This window comes from Emydura macquarii, unplaced genomic scaffold, assembly GCF_026122565.2.
Source record: "Emydura macquarii macquarii isolate MOO-44397 ecotype Brisbane River unplaced genomic scaffold, CSIRO-AGI_Emac_v2 contig_369, whole genome shotgun sequence".
NCBI lineage: Eukaryota > Metazoa > Chordata > Testudines > Chelidae > Emydura > Emydura macquarii.
The window spans coordinates 5,531,459-5,547,934 of record NW_027130506.1 but is presented as its reverse complement, the minus strand read 5'-3'; the positions used below and the strand labels follow the sequence as shown (position 1 = coordinate 5,547,934).

Here is a 16,476-nt window from a genome sequence, read left to right as displayed (position 1 = left end):
TCTAAGAGTTCTGGCTCATAGAATATGAGCAGCTGCTACAGTGGGAACAAAACATTAGAGCGAAACACCCAGTGCCACCAGCTTCTCCCACATTCAATCCCAAATCTCAGCCGACAGGTTGGAGGGACTTCCCCCATTCCTTAAAATGAAAATACTGTCCCCTCAGAAACCCCTGTTTTTCCCTCCCTCAAGATGGAAATACATGAGAGTGCATTACCTAGTACTAGACATTTCAGACTGTTTACAGGTTTCTAGAATTCCCGGGCACTTCAGGACAGAGCCTTCTGGCTGTTTCCAAACTGACAACCAGGACTTTTATAAGTATACTTTAGTCTCAGTGTCTATTCGTTATGTGTATACACTTACCAGAACAACACCACTTGGGCATGCTCAGTAATGTTCCGCTCCTTGCAAAAGGCAAGTGGAAAGTCACATGGGATAACAGTGAGAAGTCCATATGTGATTATTCTTAGAACTGGAATGTATACAACGCCTCATTGCCTGGTGGTTCTTTCACAAAGCTCCAGAAAGCAGCGAAAGTGCCTTCAGAATAAACAAATCCAGAAATGAACCTCTATGAATCACTTACCAACAGAAAGAAACATCTTGGGGGTATATAGTTTTTACTCCTGTACTAGCTATGGAAAATCTCAACAGAGAATAAACGACACAAAGTGAGTGAACACAGTAAAGGACAACATAAGGTAAACATTTCTACCATGTGATTTCACTGCAGACTGAGCAGTCAGATAGTCATGAAGATAGATAGCTATCTTGTTGTTCTGCCTGGTACATTGTTTAGTCATTGTGTGTCTGATTAATATAAAAACAACAGCTAAGAAGAGTTAATAAATAACCATTTTAATGCAGATTCCCGGTCTCTAGAGTTTAGTTTGTCCTGTTGCAGAGTTTAGTTCTGCCAGATTTACATTCTTCAGTAATGACTAACTCTAAGGGAAAGAGACATAAGTTACTAAATTGTGAATACTTTAAAAATAGTGAAGAAAAGGCTAAGAAGGCTAAGCACATTTATTAGAAGTGTTTAAAAGGAACATACAATTTGCTTAGGGCTTTTAGCTTTAGCCCCAAGTCAGCAAGATAATTTTAGTGCTTTTGCTTTTTGTCAGGCTAACAGAAGATGCCAACCTCACATCTGATACCTTTAAAAACAAACAAACAGATGCTGAGTGACCTCTTGACTTGTGTACTCCTTTCCCACTGCACTTAACCAGTTTTCCCATTTCTGTGCGCAAACAGAGATAGAACATTTAGAGCAACCATTAAATTTCTGATCCCTAGCCCCTTTGGAGCTGGGCATTTAAATAAAAGCTGCTAAGAATTTGTTTTCCCTGCCAAGCCCAGTATTCCTATCTCTCACATTTCGCTATGGAGGAAGAATCTGCAAAGGACCTTCTCTTCAAAGACCAGGATTTCTCCTCTGAACTGCTGAGGCAGCTCAACGTTTTAAGGCAAAACGTGATGTTGACTGATGTTACTCTCTGCACTAGTGAGTTTGAAATCCCTTGCCACAGGAATGTGCTGGCTGCGAGCAGTCCTTACTTCAAGGCAATGTTCTGTAACAACTTTAAAGAGAGTTGTCAAGCAAAAGTTGACTTGAAAGGCATTGACTCCAATATTTTGTATCAGATTGTCCTTTATGTTTATACAGGAGAGATTCTTATAACACCCGAGAACATCTTGTCCCTAATGGAGGCCACTTCCATGTTACAGTACATTAAATTATTTCAGGCCTGCTCCTTGTACCTCCAGGACCAGTTGACTCCTGATAACTGCCTGAGCATGATAAGGCTCTCCAAAATCTTGAACTGCCAGAATCTCAATAAGAAAGCCAAGGAGGTGGCTCTGAAATGCTTTCCTGAAGTAGCCTCTTCTGAAGATCTGAAGGAGCTTTGTGCACTGGAGCTGATTGATTACCTTGGGGACGACGAGCTCTGTGGTGAGGAGGAACAAGTGTTTGAGACACTGATGGTCTGGATCCGGCACGACCTCCAGGCACGACAGGGCTATATCCCAGATTTGTTCAAAAAGGTCCGGCTTCAATATGTCCACCCAACCTTCCTTTTCCACTTTATTGCCAATGACTCCCTCATTCAGTCTTCACCTGCTTGCAGAAACCTCTTAGAATCAGCCAGGAGACAAATGTTCTCATTATATGGCAACAGTGCTCTTGACATCAAACCCATGTGGCATGTTCCCCGCAGATATTCGTACCAAGAGTTCCTCATAATCATCGGTGGCAGGAAGGACAATCAGACGACAACCAGGGATGTCCTGCTGTATGACGAGAAGACCAACCAGTGGCTGAGCCTCGCTAAGCATCCTATGCGCCTTTACAAAGCCTCTGCAGTGAGCTTGCATAGCAATATCTATGTGCTAGGAGGGATGCCCGTTAGCAGTGGGAAAAATCCAGTCAGTGATAATGTTTATATTTTCTCCCTCAAGCTAAATCAATGGAGGTTAGTTGAACCCATGCTAGTTCCACGCTATTCGCACAGGAGCATAGCCTATAAGAACTATATTTTCTCAATTGGAGGAATTGGAGAAAACCAGGAAATTCTGAATTCCATGGAGCGGTATGACAGCATTTATAACATCTGGGAGAAGATGGCAAACATGCCCGTTGCTGTCCTTCACCCAGCTGTTGCTGCTAAAGACCAAAGAATCTATCTCTTTGGAGGGGAAGATATTATGCAAAACCCTGTCCGTCTAATACAGGTAACTGTAGCTCTTGCTCATCTTATGTGCATTTCCTCCAGGGTATTCAGTGATTCACACCCAAGCCCAGCTGGTGAAATCAAAGCCCAGTATAGAACTGAATTTGCATGGAGTCTCATGCAGCAGAAGGCAAGATATATATGCTAAGTTGGAAATGCTCATTCAGGGAAGTCCAGTATGTAGGAAATGATATTTAAATGCTTTTATATTTCCACAAGTAGCCTTTATTATTGTTAAGGCCCAAACTAAGGATATAAAATATCGTTTAGCAAAACAACCCTTTAAATGATTAAAATTTATATAGTTTAAATGGTTAACCACGATGATATTTTATATCCTATGAGGAATCATGGGGGGCACCCAGGAGCTGGATGGGGACAGCCCAACACACCTCGGCCTCACCACTGCATGGGGCCCTGGCCCCTCCAATCGCCCCTAGAACCTGTTGCCCCCCAGCCTGCAGGAAGAGGCAATAAGACACCTCCACACCCTGCCAACTCCCCAAGCCTATCTGCCCCCAGCCGCCACCCCGGGAGCCTGACTATCACCCTGGAGCGAGCCCTCCAGAGCTGGGGTGCCGCTGCTCCTGGAGCCCGCCGCCCGCCAGAAGGGCCCAACCATAATTTTTTCAGGCCCAGTACAAACTTGTAACTCCCACACACATACCACAATCCCTCATCCCATACATGCAATCTCATGATCCATGAAAAAAATTTTCCTCATGGTAATGGGGGTTGCAGCCTGGGCCGGGGCCCCAGGGCCTCTGGGCCCCAGTAAAGTGTACCCTTTTCCCCCCCATGTGGGGTCCTGTCCCCCAGCCCACAGGAGGGGGCAATAAGGCACCTCTATGCTCTGCCCATCTGCCCCCCGCCATGCTCCTGGCCCTGCCCTAGGACTGGGGACACCCCATGCCCGTCTGACCCCCCCCCCCCAGACCCTTCACCAGGGCACACCTCAGCTGCTACCCAGCTCACTGCTCTTCAAGCTGGTGGCCCCGCTGGCGCCAAACCCCGAAGCTGCCAGGGCTCACTCCTGCACATGCATGAGCACATCCCAGCCCCCCGCCCCCATCGTCCCTCCCTTTCTCCCTGCAACACCACGTCCCCACTCACCCCCCAAGTGCACAGCCAAGCCCCCCCATGCAGCGAATGGTTAAAGGGTTAATGCAATTTGTAAACTGTAAGACTAATACTTACCGGTTAACCGTTTGATACTTTACATCTCTAGCTCACATGCTGAAGGTCTTCTGAGGTTTTACTCAGTCCTTTCTCAGGCAAACTCCCATTGTTTCAATGAGAGTTTGCCTGATTTATTAAAACCAAGTAAATATCTCAAGGTTGACCCTATGTGATTTTAGTGCGTATGAAAGGTTTCATATTGACAGTCTTGCAAACTGATGCCCAATCAGGCCCTAACTCCAGCAATTTAACCACATGCCTAACTTTATGCATGCAAGTATTCCCATTGAAGTCAGTGCTCACTCTTAGGTGTGTAGTTAAATTCCTGGTTGAATCAGCGTCTCACGTCCTTTGTCTCCCCTCTGACAGTATCAGCAAAGACACCAGCTGTGATGGTGGCTATTATGATATGGATTCTTATTCTCTAGGACCAGGACTGGAACTGCCATTTCATTTCACACAAGCCCGTGGTTCCCAATCTGTGGCCCATTAGTGATCTCTGTTCGGGGCCTGTAGGTTGCCAGTTGGTCGCCTCGCTTCCAGCTGTAAAAACTGGTTTAAGGCAAAAATACGTTAAATACTTTCCTATTTAATGTGTTGGTCATGTGTTAATATTATTTTCCAGGCAAATGTAACCGACTGGTCAGTGTATTTTTTGTGTCCCCTGATGTGCCCACAGAGTATACAAGTCTGTTGCAGGTCTCAGAGAGAGTCGGGCTATTTAGCAAAAGCTGTAAAGACATATGCTTTTAATTCTGCAGGTTCAACTTAGAGTGTCAGCCAAGATGTTAGCTGTTGCCTAGCAGGATTTGTCCAGGATTTGAACTACTCTATCCACAGAAAGCATGTAACTCATGCTATGGGTTCCTCTCAGATCCAGTGTGGGTCAGGCCCAGAGTCTGTTGCAGCTCTCAGCTATAAAGTGTGGTTCTTTAGCTGCGGAGGTCCCTGGTTTAATTCCTGTTGACCAAAATGGCAGCATCACATAATCTGTACACAGGGAGATAATTCAATTATCAGTGGGAAGTTAGGTGATCCATGCAATCAGAGGTGCAGGAGTGGAGATGGCCCCAAGATAATCATTTAGTAGATGTGGTTGACACGACGTAAATGTTCAACACGTCAAACATAGGCCTGTCAACAGCCAGCTAATGGCACTAGCTCTTTGTCACAAACGAGGACCACATTTGAACTGGTGACACAGAGAGGAATGGGTCACGTTGGATTAAGATTCAGTTACGCTGCAGATGGGTCTAACAAATATTTATTAAGGCAAAACACTCAGCGAGTAGTGATCAATTACTCATAAGCGGGAAGCTTATCAGAATGATCTCATCAGAGTCACCTCCAGCACCAGACAATACTTTAATCTTTGTTACACACACTTATAACTTTTTGTTATATTTTCTTTTACATATGTATTAGTTTCTCATTTTCATGTTAACTCTCCTCCCCCATCAGGACAGGTTTAGAGTTAGTTCAAACCGGTTTTTCTAGCTTTTTAGTTACTTTAGTTTTCTTGTTTTTACAAACACAATTATGCTGCAGTTTCTTACATATATACAGTTCTGCTTATGCTGTTACGTGTTATCAGAACAGACTCTTAAAATCCACTGCAGGCTTCTGTCAGGCCTAAATACACATTTACTCCCAACAGGTCAAGGTTCCATTATCGATTCTCTGTGCTAGGCTGGCCCACACCAGTTACCAACATGAATACAACGGTTGGGTCAATGGGATAGCTGTCATCAGATCTGACATTTTTTCAGAGGGGACAGATTAGACAATTTGTGGGGAAATTTTCTCCATTTTCAGCAGCTCAAATTAATACCCATGAATGTTAATGAACCATCAATCAAGTAGCCACTTCTGTAGTTGTGATTGTCTGCTGAAATACAGCATACTCTATAGTGTGTATCTTTATGTACTTGTCAGGTTTACCATGTATCCAGGAACATGTGGTTTAGAATGGAGACCAGAATGGTGAAGAATGTTTGTGCACCAGCAGTGTTGATTGAAGACCGGATAATCATTGTTGGAGGTAAGAGTTATATTAGATCATTCATGTCACCTGCAATAAGACCAGCTCCCATGGAATTTGACATAAAGAAACCCTTGGTAAGTAAGTATGTCTTTAATACATTCTGAGGCAATCAACTTGCTGAGGCAACTTCCTTTATTTGAAGGGATAGTGAAATGAGGCCATGCTGTCACTTACCTTGGGGGCCCACATCGGATGAATGGGGGCAAACAGCATCCCTTAGCTCCCCTGTGCACGCTACTACACCATTGGTCAGAGCAGGCCCATGGGCTGCCACCACCTCCTCTCCCCGATGGGAGGACAGCAGGCAGAAAGAAGTAGCTAATGGCCAGAACCTGAACTCTAACCCCCCACTCATCAGAGAAAGCCAGCCTGTGGCGGAAGTGATCTACAGCTCATAAAGGGCCAATGCAGATTAATTCTGCTCTAGAAAAAGGAGGGAACCAGTGCAGGAACTGCATATGAGAGCGTCACAATTCTCTCCCCGTTCTGATCCTGAGGCGATGCAGTTGTGTGCTACCCTACGGGGGAAGTGACAATTTAGCTCCATGGTGTGAAAACATCTACTCGATGTGCAGCGACAGTCAAAAAAGCTAAAAGAATGTTAGGAATCATTAGGAAAGGGATAGATAATAAGACAAAAAAATAGCATAATGCTATTATATAAATCCTAGTACACCCACATCTTGAATACTGCATGCAGATCTGGTCACCGCATCTCAAAAAAGATATACTAGAATTGGAAAAGTTGGGGCTTGTCTATAGGGGACAGCCAGGAAAATTAATCCAATTTAACTAAAGGTGTGAATTTTAAGTGGTTTAGTTAAAATGCACTAAAACCCACCATGAACATCTTCATTCAGAGTAAAGTGGTTTAACTTGTTTTAGCTTAATTCACTTTAACCTAAACCAAATTAAAGCCATTTTCATTCTGAATGAGGGTGTTCACACAGAGTTTGAATGCATTTTAACTAAACCACATTAAATTCACACCTTTAGTTCATTCATATTAACTTTACAGGATGTCCCCTGCTGACAAGCCCTATGACTACTTTACCAGTACAGGATTACCCAGTATACTAGCATCCCTACTATGGCACAGCTATACAAGCAAAGCTGCACTGTGTACCAGTAGAGAAAAACCACTCACCATGAGCAAAACAAACTATATCTGTAAAAACAGTTTTGCCAGTATAACTCCATCTAGGCTAGGAGCTTCTGCCTGCTCAGCTATGCCAGTCACAAACCACACCCCTGAGTCCCATAGAAAAGGTTAAGGGGTAATTTTATCACAGTTTGTAAGTACCTACATGGAAAACCAATATTTGATAATGGGCTATTAAATTTAGAGAAAGGCATAGTGCCAACTTTGGGGGTGCCCAGAGGGCTCAGCACCCATAGAAAAAAATAGTGGGTGCTCAGCACCCACTGGGATGGTCAGGGTGAGTAGCTGTTGGCAGAGGCCGCAGATCAGCTATTTCACCCAGTGACTATGACTGCCATTTGTCTTGCCCCACCCACCTGGCTGCAGATTAGCTGTTTGATTTAATCAGGTTAAATCAATTAGCTGTGAATTGTTGTTTCTCCAAGTGGTGCCTCCTTGCTCCAGCAAGGCAGGACTGTGTCATTCTGACCCTTTGGGGCTGGGACCTCTGCTCCAGCCTCTGGCAGCCTCAGGGCAGCACCCATCCAGGGAGTGGGCCCAATTCTCAAGCCATGCCCCGCCATTGTAACAAAAAACAAAAAAAAAAGGCGCAGATTAAGGGATCAGGGTTAGATTGGTCACCACACTGGATGTTAGCATACAGCACCACCAGCTGTATCACCAGCTGCTGCTCACCTGGAGGCTGAAGCCACCCTGCCTGCAATGCCTCCCCTCCTAACTACCTGCATTAATTTGTGCCTGCCTCCATGACAGCGTATGTGTGGCTGCAGCTCCCAGGCAGCAGGTAAGTCCCAGAGGGAGCCCAGGTAGGTTAGGGCTAGGATGGTTTGGGGAGTTAGTGGCAGTCTATGCAGGGCAGGGCAGCAAACAGTTAGGTTTCTCAAGTAGGGGAGAGCGCCAACACAGTCTAGGGGCTCTGGCGGGGATGAGCGCCAACACAGGCCTCACAGCCTAGTGGAAGGGAGTTAGCCACACCAGAGGTGAGGTGGCAGGGGGAGCAGGCCCCACCCTACTCCACTGCATCCCAGTCAAGGGCCCTCACAGTGGTGAAGTGTTCCTCCACTAGGTCAGCGGGACTCCATCCAAAATGCACCGACCAGTGTTCAGGCAGGAACACAGCTGGACTGTAGTAAGCTATCCCTGGGCTACTTCCTGCACCCCCTTTGTAGTGTACCTGCAGTACAGGGCTGTCCTCAGTCTCCCCTGCATACACTGCGAGTGGCAGTCTTAGCAGCTCCTTGGCAACTGCGTGGTCAGGCACCTCCACTCCAGCTTTCCACACCCACAATGGGAGAAAGATGTTTTCTTCCTCTGATGGCTCTCCCCTGACTGAGCTGTAGGGCCTGGCTTTTATACTTCTCCTTCCTGTCCTGCCCCTGGGCTGCCAATGGGCAGGTCATGATGCACCTGATTCTACACACCAGATGGTGTGCATTGGTCCCTCGGTGTCAGCCTCTGAGGAAGGCCATGCCTCCTCATTACAACAGGTCAGACTAGATGATCACACTGGTCCCTTCTGACCTTGGAATCTATGAATAGCTATGCCAGCAGACGTTTGTAAGGTAAGCATGGCCTAACTGACTTGCACAAGACCATACAGGAAGTCTGGTATGGAGCAGAGAATTGAACTAGGCCTCCCAAGTCCTAGGCTGGCACCCTAACCACTAGATCATCCTTACCTTCCTTGAAGCCATTGGGACCATATACAGAGAGAGACTCCTAAGCCTGAGTAAACTCTTCAGGATTAAGCCCCAAGGACAGCGGGGGAGCTATTCTGATATCAGACCACAGCAAAGAAGTAGGGAGAAAGGATTTTCAATTCTTACCTTCAAATGTATTTATCTGAAACACTTGTGGTGACCCATGTATGCTGCTGATGAGCTTAAGACCTAACCTTGGTTTTAAAATTATGTATTTAACAAAACCCACAAAAATCAAGTTAACATTAAACATATTCCATTCCCCTTTAAAGCAGAGAGATTTATTGCAGATAAGTTGTCATTTACCAGTGATTATGCCAAACCATTGGCCAAATTTTCCTGGTTTAGCAACAGTTGAAATTACAAAACAAAATAATGGTTTTTTTTAAAAACAGCATTCACCACATTTCAAGGTTTCCTTGCAAAACAACTCAGATCAAAAGAAGGGATAAAATACTGGCTGAACAACAGGAGTCTTGGAGCTTGTCTACACAGCACATTAGCCCACACTAGAAGGAGATAAATTGTAGAGCACATTAGTGTGTTGTGCACTAATTGGCCTGGGTAGACCCTGCTGGCATGCGCTAAAAATCCTCTGCTGCGTGTTACTGTAGTGCTGTTTGAAACGGTCGTACATTAACAGGCACTAGAGAATTTTTTGTTTGTGCCAGCAGGGCCCACACAGGTCAGCTAGTGTGCAATGGGCTAGGGTGCACTAGCATTTACACCTTTTTTAGCCTATACTAATGCACCATGTAGACAAGCCCCAGTTTCAGTTAGAGACCCGCATTTCTCCCTCGCCCACCACTTTTAACGTCTATTTGCCATATCTATTAGTGGGACCTGGATCAGGCTTTGAGATAGAATCGGAGTTAGGCTTCAGGCTCTGATCTGATGCGGCCAAAAGTTCATGAGACCAGCTCAAAATATCTGGGAACTTGTGAGATGAGCTGCTCTCGCAAAATCTGGGCCACCCAGAAAACAGATTTCTTGCAACATTAGATCTGATCCAAAACCAAAACTGCTAGAGGTGTGGTCAGATCCTGGGATATCAGCTGGAATACAGTCCGCAAACCCACACATACCTGAACTGCTGGTTTTGGCCCATCTCTAAATTTTCTCTAAATCACCCAAGACAATTAGATAAAGTTATTAGATAAAGATTTTAGGACTTTCCATCACCTCAAGAGAGAAACAATAAGGAGAGATTCCATGTGAACATGCACTTTTGGGTCCAAATTCTACCCTTGAATACGCTGACATAAGTAGCTTGCATTGATTGATTGAGCTGAAGCTCTGACTTAAAATAACAGGATTCACTTCACACATGAAACAGAGAACAAAACTAGGCCCTTAAAGGGAATTCGTAATACCTGACTCAATGACCAGTCCTTGAATGTTCCCAGCCCTGAGGAAGCCTGAGATGATGCTCAAATGCCAGTGGAGCAGGACTCCATAGAGGACTGTAAATAGAGGTTACAATAGGTAAGCAAAGGGAGAAAACTGGGAAGAGAAATAAAACTCACTGCTTTGTCATGTAATGCTGCTCGTGCAGTAAATAACTTCTTTCATAATTCAGGCCAAGGATTTTTTTTTTCTAAAGCAAGCTGCCAAGTTAGTGATAAACTAACTACTACCCATGGGGGCTAAAAAAGACTCATCCCTTCTGCTTGAAACAGACTGGGAAGCTGTAGGCCCTCTCAGTACTAATCCACCCACATTCTCCCTCCCGGAAACAGTATTGACAAGGAGTTCTAGAGACATTGGCCAGCGGGGGGATCCCCTACAGTACAGTTCTAAGGGAATTGTATTGCCAGGAAAGCGGACACGGGGCTGGAGGGGGAGCATCTCAGGCAAAACAGGGTCTAGGCTCCAGCAGATCCCCTGAAATCCATACAGACCTCAAGGGATCTACAGATTTAGGGAGTTGGGCTGCTTGTTCTGGTGCCTGTTCTCGGGAGGCAATCCTCTCTCCCTCTTCACTCAAGGAAATAATCTGGCAGAAAGTCCACAAGTGAAAAGTTATGGTGATTCCACTCCTGTATGAATGAATAATTAATACTGAGGACAGTATGGCTCTCAGAACTGGGATACATGGACTCCCAGTGGGAGTTGTCTATATATTTCTGAGACCAGCACTGGGGACGAAGTTAGTCTATTCAGCTAGCAGAAATACACTGGGGTTTGGAAAACATAGGCAGAAAAGTGAAAGTACAAACTGTGCTTGATACAGCCACAGTCTGATCTGGTACAGCTACTACGACATTCAATCCAAATATCTCAGGGGTTTTTACAGCATTCACAAGTGCTCAGATACTACAGTGATAGCAGCCAATGTGAGAACATGGATAGCTAGGCAGACATCACTACTATGACGTTACCACTTCCCAGGTAAATTAGATGTGCCTAGTGAGACCCATAGTCCTGTAAAATTAACTAACCATATAATTACAAGATTGATAAGGGTCTTGAAGACTAGCAGGAAATATATTGTTACCCCTTCTGTTGCACGTAGATTTTAACTACTATTTACCTTTCCCATTCCCTGATTTGTATCTAGGGTACACCCGAAGAATAATTGCTTACGATACTAAGGCCAACAAGTTTGTTAAGTGTGCAGACATGAAGGACAGACGAATGCATCATGGGGCTGCTGTGATCAAAAACAAGCTATATGTTACCGGAGGGCGCTGTCTCACTACAGACAATATGATCCAAGATTCTGATTCATTGGATTGCTATGATCCTGAAACTGACACATGGACTTCGAAGGGGAAACTCCCACACAAACTCTTTGACCATGGATGCCTTGCTCTTCAGTGTGTCCCTTATTCAAACCTCCTGTAAAGAAATCATGTGTTACTCTAGCCCTAAGGGCCAGATTGCTGGGTACAGTGCATATGGACAGTACTAACAACCACCCCAATCATTTGCCAGTGAAGCAACCAAAAGAGGCAGTCATTTCCAAGGTACGGTGTGCAAAAGTTCAGGGATTCTCAGATCTATATATACACACTGCACAAAATGGGATGTAATTTGCTATAAAATACCTGAGTACATACTGAGGCCTAAAGGCCCCACCCTGAGGTCCTTACTCAGATTTTACTAAGGCAATGTGAGTAAAAACTGGGCAAGAGCCTTATGATATGGCAGAGTATAAAGTATTTTGGAAGGTAGATAGAAGAAATGCTAAAGTCTCAGGGGAAACATTTCACAACAAAGCTGCTAACCTGTATTTCTACCACTGCCCTCTACCTGACAGAAACAGAACTCCTCAACTGAGTGTCATAGCTTTTATACAGATACTAACAGAATTTCACTTTAGCTCAAGTGGAAGGGGCTTTTGGAATTAGGAGGATATGACTTCTACCTTCCCACTCACCAAGTTCTGACTGCTTCCATACTGATGACTGGTTCTGCTCAATAACGATCCAAAACAGTGAAGACTGACACACAGTCATTTTCATCATCTGAGTCAACCAACCAAAGGCTGATTTTCTTTTTTGGTGGTTTGAATTCTATAGTTTCTGCAATGGAGTGTTGCTCTTTTAAGACTTCTGACAGAATGTTTCACACCTCGACCCCCTCAGATTTTGGAAGGCACTTCAGATTCTTAAACCTTGGGTCAAGTGCTATAGCTATCTTTAGAAATCTCACATTGGTGGTACTTTGCGTTTTGTCAAATCTGCAGTGAAAGTGTTCTTAAATCGAACAACATGTGCTGGTTTGTCATCTGAGACTACCATATGTTTCATGTTATGGCAGAATGCAGGTAAAACCACAGAGCAGGAGACATACTATTCTCCTCCGAGGCGTTCAGTCACAAATTTCATTAACACATTTTTTAACGAGCATCATCAGCATGGAATCATGTCCTCTGGAATGGTGGTTGAAGCATGAAGGGGCATATGAATGTTTAGCATATCTGGCACGTAAATACCTTGAAACACCGACTACAACAGTGCCACGTGAACGCCTGTTCTCACTTTCAGAACTTTCAGATGACATTGTAAATAAGAAGTGGACCGCATTATATCTCATAAATGTAAACAAACTTGTTTGTCTTACCGATTGGCTGAACAAGAAGTAGGACTGAGTGAACTTGCTGGCTCTAAAGATTTACATTGTTTTGTTTTTGAGTGTAGTTATGTAACACAATACAAATCTAATTTGTAAATTGCATTTTCATGATAGAGATTGAATTACAGTCCTTGTATGAGGTGAATTGAAAAATACTATTTCTTTTGCTTATCTATTTTACAGTGCAAATATTTGTAATAAAAATAGTAGTATAAAATGAGCAGTGTGCACTTTGAATTCTGTGTTGTAATTGAAATTAATGTATTAGAAAATGTAGAAAAACATCCAAAAATATTTATAATACATTTAAATTGGTGTTATATTGTTGTTTAACAGTGTGATTAAAACAGCAATTAATCACGTTTAATTTTTTTAATGGCGTTAACTCAAAACAAATTAATCACTTGAGTTAACTGTGATTAATTGGCAGTCCTAATCTAATGCTATCACTGTTTAATAACCTCTCCGTGACTCAGTTTCCACAGTTAAGACCTACATTTACAAAAGCATCCATTAATTTTGAGCTTGATTTTTCTGTTGCTCCCACTGAAGTCAGTTGGAGTTGTGAATGCTCAGCATTGCCAGTGCTTTGTTTTTAAGTGTCCCAAGTTGGGCAGCAAATATACAGGCATTAACCAACATTCTTACCAATTTAGGTGTCCATAAATTTGCCCAGATCCAGAACTCAGCTCTTCCAGGCCTATTTCTTAATCACATGACCAACGACTTAACCATGTACCAATGACCTGACAAAAAGACCACTGAAGTCAATGACAGTCTCTCCATAGATTTTAACAATGAGCTTTTTTGGATCAGTCCCCAACTGCTGAGTACTTAGCTTGGGTTGTCTCTAATCCTGCTGTTTATAAAAGCAAATGTTTAGCATTTGAGTCACTTTTTATGGTAAGGGGAAAATTCTAACCAAAATAAAAAACCTTGTGTGTCTCCCTCTCAAATAAGAAAGAAGATAAAGTTTGCTCTTAAACTTTCTTCTGTTTCACTCACTGCAAATTTAAAACCACATATCACTGCATGGACAGATTGTGTTATTAAGAAGTTTTACTTTGATCTTAACAAAGTGCTTTGTAGGTTAAGCCTGTATTTTTTCATTGTAGCCATTAATCAAACAATATAATCAGTTCCAAGGGCAGTGTTTTTCTTGTGTAGTAATGTGTTTATTATAATAATGCATTTCCTGCTTCTTTTTGATTAAACACACCTGACAAATCAGAAAAGAAATCAATGCATAAATTCCAAGTTCATCTTTTTGTCATCCACTTTTTTCAAACTGCAATGAGTTCAGTGTAAGGTGACTCCTTTACTTAAGAACTAAAAACAATGTTGTCTTTTTTTTGCGGGGGGGGGGTGAATAAATATGAATGGCACAGAGCACAAGCTAATTTATCAAAGGCATTGTCCCTTATCACCACTCTAGAGTCATTAATCATTAGCAGCAGAAGCAAAACAGACTTTTTTTTTTATACACCAGAAACTTGAGAGCTCCCAAGCAAAAGTTACATAGCTATATCCTCAGCTGCTATAAATCAGCTTAGCTTCATTAACTTAAGAGAGCTATGCCAAATTGCACCAGCTGAGGATGTGACACTTGATTAGTGGAGTGTTTGTAATGTATGCATCAGCTGTTATAGGCTAGCAAATCAAGGGTACAAATTAAATACAATTTATAATGAGAAATATTGCTTCAGATTTTGTGTAATACTGAATAAATCCAATGAAATCAATAGAAAGACTCAGGATTTACACCAAAGTAATGAAGAGTAGAAGTGGTCCATTTTGTTTACTGAAGTTTCCAGTGCTGGAGCAGAACGATAGTAAAGAAAACAACTGCTATGTCACTCTCTCTCAAAGTCACATGCACACTTCAGCTGTCACTTGTCACTTTCCTTCCCATGGATCTTTTTTATTCATGTTCCTTTTTCACGGTTGCAAAAATATTTTCTTAGAAGAGCAGGGAGCTGGATGTCTCAAGGGATTAGTAATGGCTACTGAGTCTTTTAACCACTTGGCCACCAGTTCAAATCCAAAACAACTCAACAGTCTGGAATCATTACCATTAGGCTTTGAAATCAGTGGGAGTACCCATGGAGTAAGGTGCTTTGGATGAGTGAGGGTGGCAGAATCTGGTCTACAGTGAATTTTGTTTATTTAAAAGCAAGATGTTCAACCATAAGGTAATAGTTTGTGCAGCCTTATAGGCCTCCCTAGTCTGATTCTCATTCAGGCTATGTCCTTCTGTGATTTTGCAGGGTTCCTACCCCATACTCTTAACACACACAGGACCAGCATCAAAAATTCACCCCCTTCCTGAGTTTTCCCTAAATTGCCCACTTAAATGACAACACAGTAAGGCATTTAATAAACATTCTTCTGGACTTGGTTTGTTCCTAGGGTTTCTCCCTGTTTCTACCCCCTGGTCCCTGTTTTTGCACCTTGTGCAGTCACTTACACATCTCATAGTGGGTGTGTAATGCTACCAATGAGAGCTCTCCACTCATACTGGTAATAGTGTTTAACACTCACACTGCACAGGTGTCAGTGACTACACAAAGTGCAAGGATGTAACTGGACAGTCAGCCTATCAAGCCTTTTTTAATTAAGCTCCTGGGTTGGAGCTAGTAGGATCCTCCTAATCTGGTGAGTCAGCAGCAATAGCTCTACGTCTTTGCACAGAGCTTTCTGCACAACCTCCACCATCAAAGGAGATGGGGGCATGGAGTGCTAAGGGAAAAACTTGCTCAGCCATGGGGAGCAGAGATATATTACTCCAAGGTACGACCTAGCAAGAGGATGAAGATTAAATGCTGTGTATCTACAGCACCTCATGCAGGACTATAGAAAGTTCAGCATTAACCTCTATAATCAATATGGTTGACTAATCACTATTGATACACATAGGGAGACAAGATCCCTGACCCAGAAAGCTTACAGCCTAATTAGATGGTTACCATACCAAGGGGGTGAGGGAAGTGCTAGAAGACAAGAGAGAACAGTAAAACCAAGGGATAAGGAAGGGTGGGTCTGGAGAGAGCCGTGTTACTGTGAACTCATTCAGATAAGGGATCCCACTGAACTAAATAGACCCAAGTACTGGCCAGAATAAAAGCTGGAGAAATATGTCTGCTTTGTGTTGTTATGACACATATATTTCCCTGAAAGCAACATTAAAGAGTACCACAGGCTGACACACTGCTCTGTTTATGTGTTCCTCTTATAGGGCTCTCAATCATGAGACAGCGTAAGCCACATGGAATGTGGGTCTTGTCAAGAAAATTCTGCCTTTATGGAGAGAAGAGCTGAGTAAACTTGACGCAGGAAACAGGCCCAAATGATCAGTAGATTAGTAACTGCCGACCTGCTGCTGCATTGCAGGGGAAGTCTGATGCACGCCTCTGTGATGACATAGGGCCCCTGTGCAGAGGGGTATGTGCAATGCCACTGTGTGAGGGGGTCAGATGAATGGGAAGAAGCCACGCAGAGCCTGGTGAGCCCATTCTGCATGAACTGCACAGCAGTATAAAGTGCCCCAGGTGGGCTGCTGCTGTTTCCTGCACCTTG

The 16,476-nt window shown here is 43.4% G+C and overlaps 1 protein-coding gene and 1 long non-coding RNA gene across 2 annotated transcripts; both read left to right on the top strand.

The window, feature by feature from the left end:
- Window positions 1-1,386: 1,386 nt before the first annotated feature.
- KLHL38 (kelch like family member 38) lies at window positions 1,387-13,421 on the top strand. The gene is made up of 3 exons (XM_067530243.1): window positions 1,387-2,736; window positions 5,850-5,955; window positions 11,381-13,421. Exons 1-3 carry the CDS (start codon window positions 1,387-1,389, stop codon window positions 11,665-11,667), a joined length of 1,743 nt encoding a protein of 580 aa, XP_067386344.1. The 3' UTR covers window positions 11,668-13,421.
- A 2,151-nt stretch (window positions 13,422-15,572) lies between these two features.
- LOC137141375 (uncharacterized) lies at window positions 15,573-16,399 on the top strand. Its single transcript, XR_010916610.1, has 2 exons — window positions 15,573-15,690; window positions 16,136-16,399. It is a non-coding gene; the product is annotated as an uncharacterized lncRNA (long non-coding RNA).
- Window positions 16,400-16,476: the final 77 nt, after the last annotated feature.